At 37.7% G+C, this 16086-nt stretch overlaps 2 protein-coding genes across 4 annotated transcripts in view; both read left to right on the forward strand.

The window, feature by feature from the left end:
* Positions 1-1487, forward strand: part of LOC117331353 (isoleucine--tRNA ligase, cytoplasmic-like) — a 35333-nt gene extending 33846 nt beyond the window's left edge. For both annotated transcript variants that reach the window (XM_033890038.1, XM_033890037.1), the window contains exon 31: positions 425-1487. In XM_033890038.1, the coding sequence (XP_033745929.1) occupies positions 425-562 (138 nt within the window). In that variant the 3' untranslated portion in view covers positions 563-1487. The remainder of the gene's footprint in view (positions 1-424) is intronic.
* Positions 1488-12485: 10998 nt separating this feature from the next.
* LOC117331355 lies at positions 12486-15915 on the forward strand. 2 transcript variants are annotated; one of them, XM_033890040.1, is made up of 2 exons: positions 12486-12573; positions 14949-15915. In XM_033890040.1, the coding sequence occupies exon 2, from the start codon at positions 14980-14982 to the stop codon at positions 15625-15627; it is 648 nt and encodes a 215-aa protein (XP_033745931.1). In that variant the 5' UTR covers positions 12486-12573; positions 14949-14979; the 3' UTR covers positions 15628-15915. The 2 variants fall into 2 exon arrangements, with proteins under 2 accessions (XP_033745931.1, XP_033745933.1); XM_033890042.1 differs by having other exon boundaries at positions 12501-12592.
* Positions 15916-16086: the final 171 nt, after the last annotated feature.

A 16086-nucleotide genomic window follows, 5' to 3' on the forward strand; every position in this document is an offset into this window, starting at 1 on the left:
ACCGAAACCTTAGAGATCATGTTTAATGAACTATTGGTAAATAACAGGTACAACTAGGTATAAAGTAGCAGATCTTTATACTTCCAATTAGTCATTGTTAAAACTCAGCACATACCAATATTATTAAGCAATACTGCATATCATGAAATATTCGTTGTGCACCTTAACTTTTGTTGTTTCCATGCATAAATATAAATACAATAAACATTATTGTGTGTATTATTGTTATATCATTGTTACATGGGCTACCAGTATCCACGCAATGATTTGAAAGCTCCAAACCATGAAAGAAAGTACACCCAAACATTCCATAATACACAGTAACTGAACTCTTGATCATTTATGGACTTGGTGTGTTAAATCTCATCTCTGTAACTACATGTATACCACTAATTATCTCTTGGCTGTTTTTTCTATCTTTTAGGTATCAGCAGTGTTTGGCCTTGATGGACAGAAAATTGAACTTTCTTCAACAAAAGATGGAAAGAAAAAGTTAACAAGTGAAAATTGTAAAGACTCTCTGTCCCTTCACTCGAGTACGGTGTACGCTGTCAAACTATAAAGTCATATCTATAGTTTGATGATATAAGGCAATCTCCATGGTAATTCTGAACAGTTTTTTTTCAGTTTTGAAAAAAGGATAATGAATGTGTTTGTTGAGAAACTGATTTTGATGTGGATGCTTAGTTTCTGAAATATGGCTGATACATTGTATATAGTGTAACAGGTAACATCATATTTAATGAAAGTGTGAATCCCTCTAATGCGTACATTGGTTAACTGAAATACCAGATTAAAAATCTTTTATTTCATATGTAATGCCTGAATAGGTAATGTGATCCCTCAAGATCTTGATAGACAACGGAATCAGGACTTCTAATTTATTTCTGTGAAAAATTACTTGTCATAAGATATTAAATGCTATAAACCTGATTGCATTGTAATTGTGATAAGTTAAAATCAGGTTGTTTTGATATTTTGTTGTCACATGAGTGAATCAGCCAACCATAACATTTATGTAGACATGAATGACATATTCACTATGTGTTAATATACAAAACACCAGATGTAGTTACTTTGTGGTAGCATATACAAAACATTAGATCTAATATGAATTACAGAATGTTGATTTTCAAAAAAAAAAAAAAAAAAATCACAGAATTTTACATTAGCCCATTTTCTGTGATATTTTGTAGTTGTTCAGATACACAAGTAATTTTGAAATGACACTTCCCTGGTATCTCTACATTTAATGTGGATACAGTTGGAAGGCAGCCCTTATAAGGTTTTATTGTACAATTTGTATCAACAGACAGATCTGCCAGGAACAACCTGAATTATCCACCATTAATTTATATACAATCATTGTCACTTATTTATAAACAAGGCTGGTGCAAAATTACAATTTGATGTGATGGCAGAATTTTAATAAAATGTTACAAATAAAATGATTTTTCCAATTGATCGTTTGGAATGCATTGAACTAGTTCTAGTTTTGTGTCTTATTTTTTACTTCCAATATGAGTTTGTTGTAAGGAGATGAGTTTCGAATTAATTGAAAATCATCATTTCAGTGGAAGATCACACAAAATGTAATTGTAACAATTAAGCCAGACTGTCTTTAGACTTGATTTACTCGTTTGGAAAAAAATAGTATTGGCTAGATCAGATGTGTGTCATCATCTTTAATCAGTTTATATATTAATGTAAAAGGTGTGATTCCTATTCCTTGGATGAGTGGCAAGTCCTAATAGTAAATATTCTAGTGACAAGTCCAAATAGTAAATATTCTAGTGACAAGTCCAAATAGTAAATATTCTAGTGGCAAGTCCAAATAGTAAATATTCTAGTGACAAGTCCAAATAGTAAATATTCTAGTGGCAAGTCCAAATAGTAAATATTCTAGTGACAAGTCTAAATAGTAAATATTCTAGTGGCAAGTCCAAATAGTAAATATTCTAGTGACAAGTCTAAATAGTAAATATTCTAGTGGCAAGTCTAAATAGTAAATATTCTAGTGGCAAGTCGAAATAGTAAATATTCTAGTGACAAGTCTAAATAGTAAATATTCTAGTGGCAAGTCGAAATAGTAAATATTCTAGTGGCAAGTCGAAATAGTAAATATTCTAGTGGCAAGTCGAAATAGTAAATATTCTAGTGACGAGTCCAAATAGTAAATATTCTAGTGACGAGTCCAAATAGTAAATATTCTAGTGGCAAGTCCAAATAGTAAATATTCTAGTGGCAAGTCCAAATAGTAAATATTCTAGTGACGAGTCCAAATAGTAAATATTCTAGTGACAAGTCCAAATAGTAAATATTCTAGTGGCAAGTCCAAATAGTAAATATTCTAGTGGCAAGTCCAAATAGTAAATATTCTAAAGAGACTACTGCCTGTGAACAATTTACTTTGCTTTTAGCTCAAAATTCAAGATGGACAGAGAGTAGCTTTTGATTCTCAAGTTCGATCAAGTTCTAACCAGACAGCTGGATATGAATGCTCGGTCATTATTCTTGGACGGCACTTCCATTGATTCATTGACATACCGGGTAGTGTATTTTCTAACGTTTCCATTACGATTTTCCCCTGTCCTCTGATTAAATTATCCATTTCAACCATGTCCTCTAGTTGAGTTAACCATTTCCATAATGTCCTCTGAATGAATTTTCAATTTTCACCATGTCCATATAAAAAGCATCTGCTCCTTTATATATACACATAAAGGCTTGATTTTTGGCACATTGATAGCATGTGAATATTATACTTATCGTTGACCTTGACCTTCATTAAAGGTCACAGGAGTCAAAAGATGAAAAAATCCAGAATTCTTTCAAAATGGTTTATTTGGATTATATTTTGAAGAACCTGCACATATGAAGGGTGTGTTCAACGGTTCAAAGCCAAATCATCAAAAATGGTGCATATTTAGCAAAAAATGTTTTCCCACCAAAGTTCAAAATTATTAAAAAAAATTGCAATTCAAATGTTATTCCTTCATAACCGTGACACGTATACACTTGATAATTTGCATATCAACAGTATGAGATGCTGGCTGCAATAGCTATACAAATTGTTTACCTTGACCATCAAAGTTCAAGGTCACAGTTATCAAATGAAGAAAACACGAAGAGAAAGCATACAGTGTAGGTAAAACGTAAAAAAGCGACTGTCAATTTTGAGACTGATTGGAGAGACAAAATGGCTGTCAGTCAGACATAACTTAATATAACTTCGTATATATTCTGAACGCGGGCATACTTGCCTCTTTATTCAGTTCGTACACCATATAATAGTCAAACAAAGATATATTAATGTTTATGTTGTGACGTTACTTCAAAATTTGTCCAGACGGTTTTCAAAACTGATTAGATTTGGGGCTTGGACCATGTTTTCTGGTAAAGAGTTCCAGCTTTCAACAATTCTTTCACGGAACGTACATTTCCTCGTGTCCAGTCTACTTCTTGATAGGCTGAGTGAATGTCCCCGGGTCCTTCTTTCTTGCTTTAGTGGCAAAAATCCGTGATCATAGCCACCCTTCAACATTTTGAAAACTTCAATCATGTCGTTCTTATTACGTCGATATACTAACAACGGGAGTCTATGGCGACTGGACACACCACAAAATAATATTGAAAATCTTAACATCACCAGGGAATTGGTAACCAAAAAACTGCAAAAAGTGAACTCCAGTAAATCGCCAGGGCCGGACAATATACACCGCCAATATAATACCCATTCACAAAAAAGGAGGCAAAAATTCACCAAAGAATTACAGACCAATAAGCCTCACAAGTACAATATGCAAAATTATGGAGTCCATCATTAGAGACAATATCATGGAGTTTATGGAAAATAACCAACTACTAAGTCCACACCAATATGGCTTCAGAAGCAAAACATCTACAGTTCTCCAATTAATTGATATGATTGACGAAATAACCAGGATATTAGACAACGGAGAGCCTGCAGATATAATTTATTTGGATTTCCAAAAGGCATTCGATACGGTACCACATCAAAAATTACTCAAAAAACTAGAGGCAATTGGAATTAAAGGCAAGATTATAAAATGGATCAATAACTTTCTCGTGAATAGAAAACAAAGAGTGGTGATCAACGGACAGACCTCTTCATGGACACCAGTGGTTAGCGGAGTCCCCCAAGGACGTGTGTTAGGGCTAGTACTATTTCTGATATATATATATCAACGACCTATCGGAAGTAGTAAATGCAGTGATAAAATTATTTGCAGATGACAGCAAAATTCTACACAAAAGTGGATCAGTAAGGGAAAGAGACACACTACAATCTGATTTGATGAAACTGGAGGACTGGTCAAATATTTGGCAATTACACTTCAATTACAGTAAATGTAAAAGTTTACATTTTGGCCACAACAACCCAAACCATGTGTACAAACTAGGACAAGAAGACATTGAGCAATCTGAGGAAGAAAAAGATCTTGGTTTAGTAGTGGACAAACCCTAAAATTCAGTAAACATGTGGAGAAGGCGGTGAAAAAAGCAAATCAAATAACTGGATTAGTGAAAAGAACCTTTAGTCATATAGACAAGGAAATTTTCCTACCACTTTATAAATTCCTAATCAGACCCCATTTGGAATACGCAGTGAGTGTACGGAATCATAATCAGACCCCATTTGGAATACGCAGTGAGTGTACGGAATCCTATGAATCAAAGAGACACAAAAATGATTGAGAAAGTACAACGGAGGGCTACAAAACTAGTGAAAGATATTAAAAACCAATCTTATCCGCAACGACTTAAACAACTTGGCATTCCGTCCCTACAATACAGAAGAAAAAGAACGGATATGATTCAAAAATTCAGAATAATCAAGGGAATAGACAACCTCGAAAAAGAAGATTTCTTTGAAATGGAGACAAACAGGAGGACCAGAGGACACAAATACAAAAGTATGAAGCCCCAAACCAAACTGAACATCAGAACAAACTCCTTTAGTATTAGAGTAATCAATGACTGGAATAACTTGTCAGAGGAAGTGGTAGAAAGCGAGACAATTAACCAATTCAAAAATAGACTCAACAAGCATTGGAAAGACCTGCTAATAAAATTTCACCCAACTTGTGTTTAACCAAAGATCTACAAGCCAGTATATAAAAGGAAAAAGAGGACTGTGAGACAATTTTTACAACTTTAAAAGTGATATTTTTAGTCGAGGAACCGGTGGAAACTGTACATAAACTTTAAGAGGTGGAGAAAGTTGTATATAAGCATAAAGAAATCCTCAGAACCACAACAATGATATATTGATGAAAAACTTTTAATCAAGGACAAGGCGCAACAAGATGTATTGATGAATTGAAATCTATTAAGGTGGTCAAGAGACGATAACGTCTAGCACAGACCGAAGCCAGGTGAACCAGGTGATACTTATTAGGCTGACTGGTCTGTAGTTTACCTACGATACTTATTAGGCTGACTGGTCTGTAGTTTCCAGTAGTTTACCTACGATACTTATTAAGCTGACTGGTCTGTGGTTTCCAGTAGTTTACCTACGATACTTATTAGGCTGACTGGTCTGTAGTTTACCTACGATACTTATTAAGCTGACTGGTCTGTAGTTTCCAGTAGTTTACCTACGATACCTATTAGACGGACTGGTCTGTAGTTTCCAGTAGTTTACCTACGATACTTATTAGGCTGACTGGTCTGTAGTTTCCAGTAGTTTACCTACGATACTTATTAGGCTGACTGGTCTGTAGTTTACCTACGATACTTATTAAGCTGACTGGTCTGTAGTTTACCTACGATACTTATTAAGCTGACTGGTCAGTAGTTTACCTACGATACCTATTAGGCTGACTGGTCTGTAGTTTCCAGTAGTTTACCTACGATACTTATTAAGCTGACTGGTCTGTAGTTTCCAGTAGTTTACCTACGATACTTATTAAGCTGACTGGTCTGTAGTTTCCAGTAGTTTACCTACGATACTTATTAGGCTGACTGGTCTGTAGTTTCCAGTAGTTTACCTACGATACTTATTAAGCTGACTGGTCTGTAGTTTCCAGTAGCTTACCTGCGATACTTTTTAGGCTGACTGGTCTGTAGTTTACCTACGATACTTATTAAGCTGACTGGTCTGTAGTTTACCTACGATACTTATTAAGCTGACTGGTCTGTAGTTTACCTACGATACCTATTAAGCTGACTAGTCTGTAGTTTCCAGTAGTTTACCTACGATACTTATTAAGCTGACTGGTCTGTAGTTTACCTACGATACTTATTAAGCTGACTGGTCAGTAGTTTACCTACGATACCTATTAGGCTGACTGGTCTGTAGTTTCCAGTAGTTTACCTACGATACTTATTAAGCTGACTGGTCTGTAGTTTCCAGTAGTTTACCTACGATACTTATTAAGCTGACTGGTCTGTAGTTTCCAGTAGTTTACCTACGATACTTATTAGGCTGACTGGTCTGTAGTTTCCAGTAGTTTACCTACGATACTTATTAAGCTGACTGGTCTGTAGTTTCCAGTAGCTTACCTGCGATACTTTTTAGGCTGACTGGTCTGTAGTTTACCTACGATACTTATTAAGCTGACTGGTCTGTAGTTTACCTACGATACTTATTAAGCTGACTGGTCTGTAGTTTACCTACGATACCTATTAAGCTGACTGGTCTGTAGTTTCCAGTAGTTTACCTACGATACTTATTAAGCTGACTGGTCTGTAGTTTCCAGTAGTTTACCTACGATACTTATTAGGCTGACTGGTCTGTAGTTTCCAGTAGTTTACCTATGATACTTATTAAGCTGACTGGTCTGTAGTTTCCAGTAGTTTACCTATGATACTTATTAAGCTGACTGGTCTGTAGTTTCCAGTAGTTTACCTACGATATTTATTAGACTGACTGGTCTTAGTTTCCAGTAGTTTACCTACGATACTCATTAGGCTGACTGGTCTGTAGTTTACCTACGATACTTATTAAGCTGACTGGTCTGTAGTTTCCAGTAGTTTACCTACGATACTTATTAGGCTGACTGGTCTGTAGTTTCCAGTAGTTTACCTACGATATTTATTAGGCTGACTGGTCTGTAGTTTCCAGTAGTTTACCTACGATACTTATTAAGCTGACTGGTCTGTAGTTTACCTATGATACTTAGTAAGCTGACTGGTCTGTAGTTTCCAGTAGTTTACCTACGATACCTATTAGGCTGACTGGTCTGTAGTTTACCGACGATACTTATTAGGCTGACTGGTCTGTAGTTTACCTACGATACTTATTAGGCTGACTGGTCTGTAGTTTCCAGTAGTTTACCTACGATACTTATTAAGCTGACTGGTCTGTAGTTTCCAGTAGTTTACCTACGATACTTATTAGGCTGACTGGTTTGTAGTTTACCTACGATACTTATTAGACTGACTGGTCTGTAGTTCCTAGTAGTTTACCTACGATACTTATTAAGCTGACTGGTCTGTAGTTTACCTATGATACTTATTAAGCTGACTGGTCTGTAGTTTCCAGTAGTTTACCTACGATACTTATTAAGCTGACTGGTCTGTAGTTTCCAGTAGTTTACCTACAATACTTATTAAGCTGACTGGTCTGTAGTTTCAAGTAGTTTACCTATGATACTTATTAAGCTGACTGGTCTGTAGTTTCCAGTAGTTTACCTACGATATTTATTAGACTGACTGGTCTTAGTTTCCAGTAGTTTACCTACGATACTCATTAGGCTGACTGGTCTGTAGTTTACCTACGATACTTATTAAGCTGACTGGTCTGTAGTTTCCAGTAGTTTACCTACGATACTTATTAGGCTGACTGGTCTGTAGTTTCCAGTAGTTTACCTACGATACTTATTAGGCTGACTGGTCTGTAGTTTCCAGTAGTTTACCTACGATATTTATTAGGCTGACTGGTCTGTAGTTTCCAGTAGTTTACCTACGATACTGATTAAGCTGACTGGTCTGTAGTTTACCTATGATACTTAGTAAGCTAACTGGTCTGTAGTTTCCAGTAGTTTACCTACGATACCTATTAGGCTGACTGGTCTGTAGTTTACCGACGATACTTATTAGGCTGACTGGTCTGTAGTTTACCTACGATACTTATTAGGCTGACTGGTCTGTAGTTTCCAGTAGTTTACCTACGATACTTATTAAGCTGACTGGTCTGTAGTTTCCAGTAGTTTACCTACGATACTTATTAGGCTGACTGGTTTGTAGTTTACCTACGATACTTATTAAGCTGACTGGTCTGTAGTTTACCTACGATACTTATTAGGCTGACTGGTCTGTAGTTTACCTACGATACTTATTAAGCTGACTGGTCTGTAGTTTACCTACGATACTTATTAGGCTGACTGGTCTGTAGTTTCCAGTAGTTTACCTACGATACTTATTAGGCTGACTGGTCTGTAGTTTCCAGTAGTTTACCTACGATACTTATTAGGCTGACTGGTCTGTAGTTTCCAGTAGTTTACCTACGATACTTATTAAGCTGACTGGTCTGTAGTTTACCTATGATACTTAGTAAGCTGACTGGTCTGTAGTTTCCAGTAGTTTACCTACGATACCTATTAGGCTGACTGGTCTGTAGTTTACCGACGATACTTATTAGGCTGACTGGTCTGTAGTTTACCTACGATACTTATTAGGCTGACTGGTCTGTAGTTTCCAGTAGTTTACCTACGATACTTATTTAGCTGACTGGTCTGTAGTTTCCAGTAGTTTACCTACGATACTTATTAGGCTGACTGGTTTGTAGTTTACCTACGATACTTATTAAGCTGACTGGTCTGTAGTTTACCTACGATACTTATTAGGCTGACTGGTCTGTAGTTTCCAGTAGTTTACCTACGATACTTATTAAGCTGACTGGTCTGTAGTTTCCAGTAGTTTACCTACGATACTTATTAGGCTGACTGGTTTGTAGTTTACCTACGATACTTATTAGGCTGACTGGTCAGTAGTTTACCTACGATACTTATTAGGCTGACTGGTCTGTAGTTTCCAGTAGTTTACCTACGATACTTATTAGGCTGACTGGTCTGTAGTTTCCAGTAGTTTACCTACGATATTTATTAGGCTGACTGGTCTGTAGTTTCCAGTAGTTTACCTACGATACTTATTAAGCTGACTGGTCTGTAGTTTACCTTTGATACTTAGTAAGCTGACTGGTCTGTAGTTTCCAGTAGTTTACCTACGATACCTATTAGGCTGACTGGTCTGTAGTTTACCGACGATACTTATTAGGCTGACTGGTCTGTAGTTTACCTACGATACTTATTAGGCTGACTGGTCCGAGTTTCCAGTAGTTTACCTACGATACTTATTAAGCTGACTGGTCTGTAGTTTCCAGTAGTTTACCTACGATACTTATTAGGCTGACTGGTTTGTAGTTTACCTACGATACTTATTAAGCTGACTGGTCTGTAGTTTACCTACGATACTTATTAGGCTGACTGGTCTGTAGTTTACCTACGATACTTATTAAGCTGACTGGTCTGTAGTTTACCTACGATACTTATTAGGCTGACTGGTCTGTAGTTTCCAGTAGTTTACCTACGATACTTATTAGGCTGACTGGTCTGTAGTTTCCAGTAGTTTACCTACGATACTTATTAGGCTGACTGGTCTGTAGTTTCCAGTAGTTTACCTACGATACTTATTAGGCTGACTGGTCTGTAGTTTCCAGTAGTTTACCTACGATACTTATTAAGCTGACTGGTCTGTAGTTTACCTATGATACTTAGTAAGCTGACTGGTCTGTAGTTTCCAGTAGTTTACCTACGATACCTATTAGGCTGACTGGTCTGTAGTTTACCGACGATACTTATTAGGCTGACTGGTCTGTAGTTTACCTACGATACTTATTAGGCTGACTGGTCTGTAGTTTCCAGTAGTTTACCTACGATACTTATTTAGCTGACTGGTCTGTAGTTTCCAGTAGTTTACCTACGATACTTATTAGGCTGACTGGTTTGTAGTTTACCTACGATACTTATTAAGCTGACTGGTCTGTAGTTTCCAGTAGTTTACCTACGATACTTATTAGGCTGACTGGTTTGTAGTTTACCTACGATACTTATTAAGCTGACTGGTCTGTAGTTTACCTACGATACTTATTAGGCTGACTGGTCTGTAGTTTACCTACGATACTTATTAAGCTGACTGGTCTGTAGTTTACCTACGATACTTATTAGGCTGACTGGTCTGTAGTTTCCAGTAGTTTACCTACGATACTTATTAGGCTGACTGGTCTGTAGTTTCCAGTAGTTTACCTACGATACTTATTAGGCTGACTGGTCTGTAGTTTCCAGTAGTTTACCTACGATATTTATTAGGCTGACTGGTCTGTAGTTTCCAGTAGTTTACCTACGATACTTATTAAGCTGACTGGTCTGTAGTTTACCTATGATACTTAGTAAGCTGACTGGTCTGTAGTTTCCAGTAGTTTACCTACGATACCTATTAGGCTGACTGGTCTGTAGTTTACCGACGATACTTATTAGGCTGACTGGTCTGTAGTTTACCTACGATACTTATTAGGCTGACTGGTCTGTAGTTTCCAGTAGTTTACCTACGATACTTATTTAGCTGACTGGTCTGTAGTTTCCAGTAGTTTACCTACGATACTTATTAGGCTGACTGGTTTGTAGTTTACCTACGATACTTATTAAGCTGACTGGTCTGTAGTTTACCTACGATACTTATTAGGCTGACTGGTCTGTAGTTTCCAGTAGTTTACCTACGATACTTATTAAGCTGACTGGTCTGTAGTTTCCAGTAGTTTACCTACGATACTTATTAGGCTGACTGGTTTGTAGTTTACCTACGATACTTATTAGGCTGACTGGTCAGTAGTTTACCTACGATACTTATTAGGCTGACTGGTCTGTAGTTTCCAGTAGTTTACCTACGATACTTATTAAGCTGACTGGTCTGTAGTTTCCAGTAGTTTACCTACGATACTTATTAGGCTGACTGGTTTGTAGTTTACCTACGATACTTATTAGACTGACTGGTCTGTAGTTCCTAGTAGTTTACCTACGATACTTATTAAGCTGACTGGTCTGTAGTTTACCTATGATACTTATTAAGCTGACTGGTCTGTAGTTTCCAGTAGTTTACCTACGATACTTATTAGGCTGACTGGTCAGTAGTTTACCTACGATACTTATTAGGCTGACTGGTCTGTAGTTTCCAGTAGTTTACCTACGATACTTATTAAGCTGACTGGTCTCTAGTTTACCTACGATACTTATTAGGCTGACTGGTCTGTAGTTTCCAGTAGTTTACCTACGATACTTATTAGGCTGACTGGTCTGTAGTTTCCAGTAGTTTACCTACGATATTTATTAGGCTGACTGGTCTGTAGTTCCCAGTAGTTTACCTACGATACTTATTAGGCTGACTGGTCAGTAGTTTACCTACGATACTTATTAGGCTGACTGGTCTGTAGTTTCCAGTAGTTTACCTACGATACTTATTAAGCTGACTGGTCTGTAGTTTCCAGTAGTTTACCTACGATACTTATTAGGCTGACTGGTCTGTAGTTTACCTACGATACTTATTAGACTGACTGGTTTGTAGTTTACCTACGATACTTATTAGACTGACTGGTCTGTAGTTCCTAGTAGTTTACCTACGATACTTATTAAGCTGACTGGTCTGTAGTTTACCTATGATACTTATTAAGCTGACTGGTCTGTAGTTTCCAGTAGTTTACCTACGATACTTATTAGGCTGACTGGTCAGTAGTTTACCTACGATACTTATTAGGCTGACTGGTCTGTAGTTTCCAGTAGTTTACCTACGATACTTATTAAGCTGACTGGTCTCTAGTTTACCTACGATACTTATTAGGCTGACTGGTCTGTAGTTTCCAGTAGTTTACCTACGATACTTATTAGGCTGACTGGTCTGTAGTTTCCAGTAGTTTACCTACGATACTTATTAAGCTGACTGGTCTCTAGTTTACCTACGATACTTATTAGGCTGACTGGTCTGTAATTTCCAGTAGTTTACCTACGATACTTATTAGGCTGACTGGTCTGTAGTTTCCAGTAGTTTACCTACGATACTTATTAAGCTGACTGGTCTGTAGTTTCCAGTAGTTTACCTACGATACTTATTAAGCTGACTGGTCTGTAGTTTCCAGTAGTTTACCTACGATACTTACTTTCCTGGTCCTATTTTGAGGAAGCATAAAATGACTGGACTACGTCTGTACTACGTCTGTACGCCAATCCCGCTCGTAAAATGGGACTAAAGCAAGTCACCATGAGCCTGTTCGTTTATGCGGACAAACCGGTTCGTCAGTTTGTAAATGTAGTACATGTATTTCAAACATATATCTTGATGGACCTACAAATAGTAATAAAGGCCTTCTAAGTCTTTGTCAAGGCTCGTCTGAAAACAATATGAAATTACTAGGTCCGTTTTTATTTCATAAACGAACAACACCGGTCTAACTGTTCCAACCGTTTGGACCGCAAAACGAAAAACGTAATATTCTACTTCCGCAAATGTTATGTTCGATGCAAGGGAATCTGCTCATGTCCCATATTGATCAATGTGCTGGTAAGATCACAGGGACATGGTTAGTCTTATATTAATTTTTTATGTATAGATATTTCTGGTTATCTTTTTAACTATAAGACTAGTTAGATATGCCCCCTGTGGTAAAGATCAAGGCTTTATGCATGGACACATGTCGATTTGCACGACCGACGTCCGTACGGGTTCATATAATGACATTTTCAGTGGACTTGGCCTGTTAACAGGGGCTCGGTTTCCGGATTTTGAGTTGGCTAACATGTGACATGAGTTAAGGGGGATGACCGACACCGTTAGGTTGACACGGGTAGCTTGTTAGAACGAATATTCATACCCTGCCTTAAGTACACTGCTCTCTCTCTCTCTCTGACGACGACCATCTGTCAGAAATTGTCCGTCCGTTGTCCGAGAGCTACGTTATCGCAGCTAGGGTCTTGTATCTCGTCAAATGACCATTCACGAGGAGAGAGAGCATGGGATGTCCGACAGAGTCGACCCTACTCCTAAGTCGAGCCTCGAAGATGTTGCTCGGAGATGGTAGTACCCTCATCAAGCTGGTTCCAGTCTCTTATTGATCTGTCCTTTTTTGTTGTTGGAACTTTGAAACATTTGCTGTTGATGATCAGATACAACGTTTGTACAAATAAAGTCTGCTGTCAGTACTGATGCTTTTGCACGGATTCTGCGTTTGTTTCTACTAGGGACAATATATTGGTCAGCTGGTATTGCTGGCACCAACCTCTCAACCACCTTGAAAAGGAACGTCAGTCTTCGATGTTTCCTGCGACCTTGTAGAGTTGGTAGTTCCAGATCTTTCAGCATTTGTAATGCAGCCATCTATAGTCCCTAGTGATGAAACTGGCTGCTTTCTTTTGGAAAGGTTGTTCAGAAAACATGTCTAACGTTTTCACAACTACTCCTTGAAACTACACAGTAAGGTTCCACAACCCTATTATACCACTAACTCCCTGGAACTCCCCTGTAGTGTAAGGTCCCACAACCCTATTATACCACTAACTCCCTGGAACTCCCCTGTAGTGTAAGGTCCCACAACCCTATTATACCACTAACTCCCTGGAACTCCCCTGTAGTGTAAGGTCCCACAACCCTATTATACCACTAACTCCCTGGAACTCCCCTGTAGTGTAAGGTCACACAACCCTATTATACCACTAACTCCCTGGAACTCCCCTGTAGTACAAGGTCACACAACCCTATTATACCACTAACTCCCTGGAACTCCCCTGTAGTACAAGGTCCCACAACCCTATTATATCACTAACTCCCTGGAACTCCCCTGTAGTACAAGGTCCCACAACCCTATTATACCACTAACTCCCTGGAACTCCCCTGTAGTACAAGGTCCCACAACCCTATTATACCACTAACTCCCTGGAACTCCCCTGTAGTACAAGGTCCCACAACCCTATTATACCACTAACTCCCTGGAACTCCCCTGTAGTACAAGGTCCCACAACCTATTATACCACTAACTCCCTGGAACTCCCCTGTAGTACAAGGTCCCACAACCCTATTATACCACTAACTCCCTGGAACTCCCCTGTAGTGTAAGGTCCCACAACCCTATTATACCACTAACTCCCTGGAACTCACCTGTAGTACAAGGTCCCACAACCGTATTATACCACTAACTCCCTGGAACTCCCCTGTAGTGTAAGGTCCCACAACCCTATTATATCACTAACTCCCTGGAACTCCCCTGTAGTGTAAGGTCCCACAACCCTATTATACCACTAACTCCCTGGAACTCCCCTGTAGTGTAAGGTCCCACAACCCTATTATACCACTAACTCCCTGGAACTCCCCTGTAGTGCAAGGTCCCGCAACTCTATTATATACCACTGTTACCTAGAAAACGTAATTTATTGGAATAATGACAATAAATTATAATTATTCACCGACATTGGAAAATGTTGGCTTATAAAAATCTTTATAAGGTTTCAGAATATATATTTCAAATACTTTTATAAAATGTATTAAGTTTTGGTTGTTAACTGATGTCATATGTTACAATCCTGAAACTGAGACCCTGTGGGCATACTGTATGATTCTCTATGTATAATCATACATTAGACCCTGTGGGCATACTGTATGATTCTCTATGTATAATCATACATTAAACTTCAGTGGATTTCCATGTGGAATAATATTTTTATTAATATGCTGTATATACTTTATACTGTACATAACGTCAATTAGGCCTATATAAAAACTTAATTTACTTATATAGTAGACCGAGTATAGTTTAAAATTAATTACCTTGTCCCTCTATAAAGGTCACGTGGGTCAAACATGTTTGAACCGTTAAAGTATTACATATGAATAACAAAGCACAAGGCCATTATTTTTTCTGAATTTATCCCTGCTTTGTTTTGCAGAAATTATTGAGGAGTGGAGTGTATCGTGAAAATGAGCACCTGTAAACCTATAGGCAAGTTAGCGGTTATACTTATAGATGTCCAGCATGCCTTTGTACTGGGTTCCTGGTCTGAAGGACGAGCTATAAATCACATCGAAGAGTCCTTTGAGAAGTGCAAGAAACTGGTTCAATCCCTGTCACCTGCTATTCCTGTGCTGCTTACTCAGTGTCCCTTCATCAACCCAAAGGATCGAGCCTTCCACAGCAGTGTGAAGGAACTGTTTGAGGAGAGGAATTATCCTGTTGTGAACAAATATAATACTAACATATTAGAGGCTGATGGGGCCGAGTTCTGGGTTAGAAGTATGCTTGAGAGACAAGTTGATACAATTGTCATTGGAGGGTGTACAACCACCAGCTGTGTACGAGTTTCATCGATGGCTTTGTGTCAAAACTTTAAACATGATCCAGTCCAGTTTATTGTAGACTTAAGCTTGTGTGGGGCAAGAGACAGCAATTATATTAAAAGGTGCAAGGCCTGTATGCAGTTATACATGAATACAGGAGAAACCAGAAACTGTGACCTTTGTGTAAGTTCTTCTGGTTTGACTTCACCTGTGGATTTGGCAGTGGAATGTATGTCAAATGCTGGAGTCATTGTAAAGGAACAATTTGATTGGTCATCACACTCTGTCTAAAGCTTTACTCTTAGTTTGATTACAAGTGAAGTCTAATAGAACTATGTATTCAGAGTTAAAATTAATGTGAGATCTGGCTTTCATTTGAATGAAGAATTTTGTTTCTAAAAGATTTATTGAATTTAAATTGTGAATTAGATAAATTTAAATCAATGTTACAAACTTACAGTTACACTGTTAATTACTATGTGATTACAAATAAATGTGGACATGTATGGTGCTTAACAAATAATTGTAACCAAATAAAGAAAACCTTTTGGAACTGTTAATTACAGTATGCTGCTGAAATTCTCCCATTGAAGTTTATATTTTATGCTTGAAGTGGACATGAATCAATGACTGTATGACAATAACAATTTAGTCTAATTCAATCTTACAAACCAATTAAATAAATAGATTCAATCTTACAAACCAATTAAATAAAGAGATTCAATCATACAAACCAATTAAATAAAGAGA

The sequence above is a fragment of the Pecten maximus genome, chromosome 7, assembly GCF_902652985.1.
Source record: "Pecten maximus chromosome 7, xPecMax1.1, whole genome shotgun sequence".
Classification (NCBI taxonomy): domain Eukaryota; kingdom Metazoa; phylum Mollusca; class Bivalvia; order Pectinida; family Pectinidae; genus Pecten; species Pecten maximus.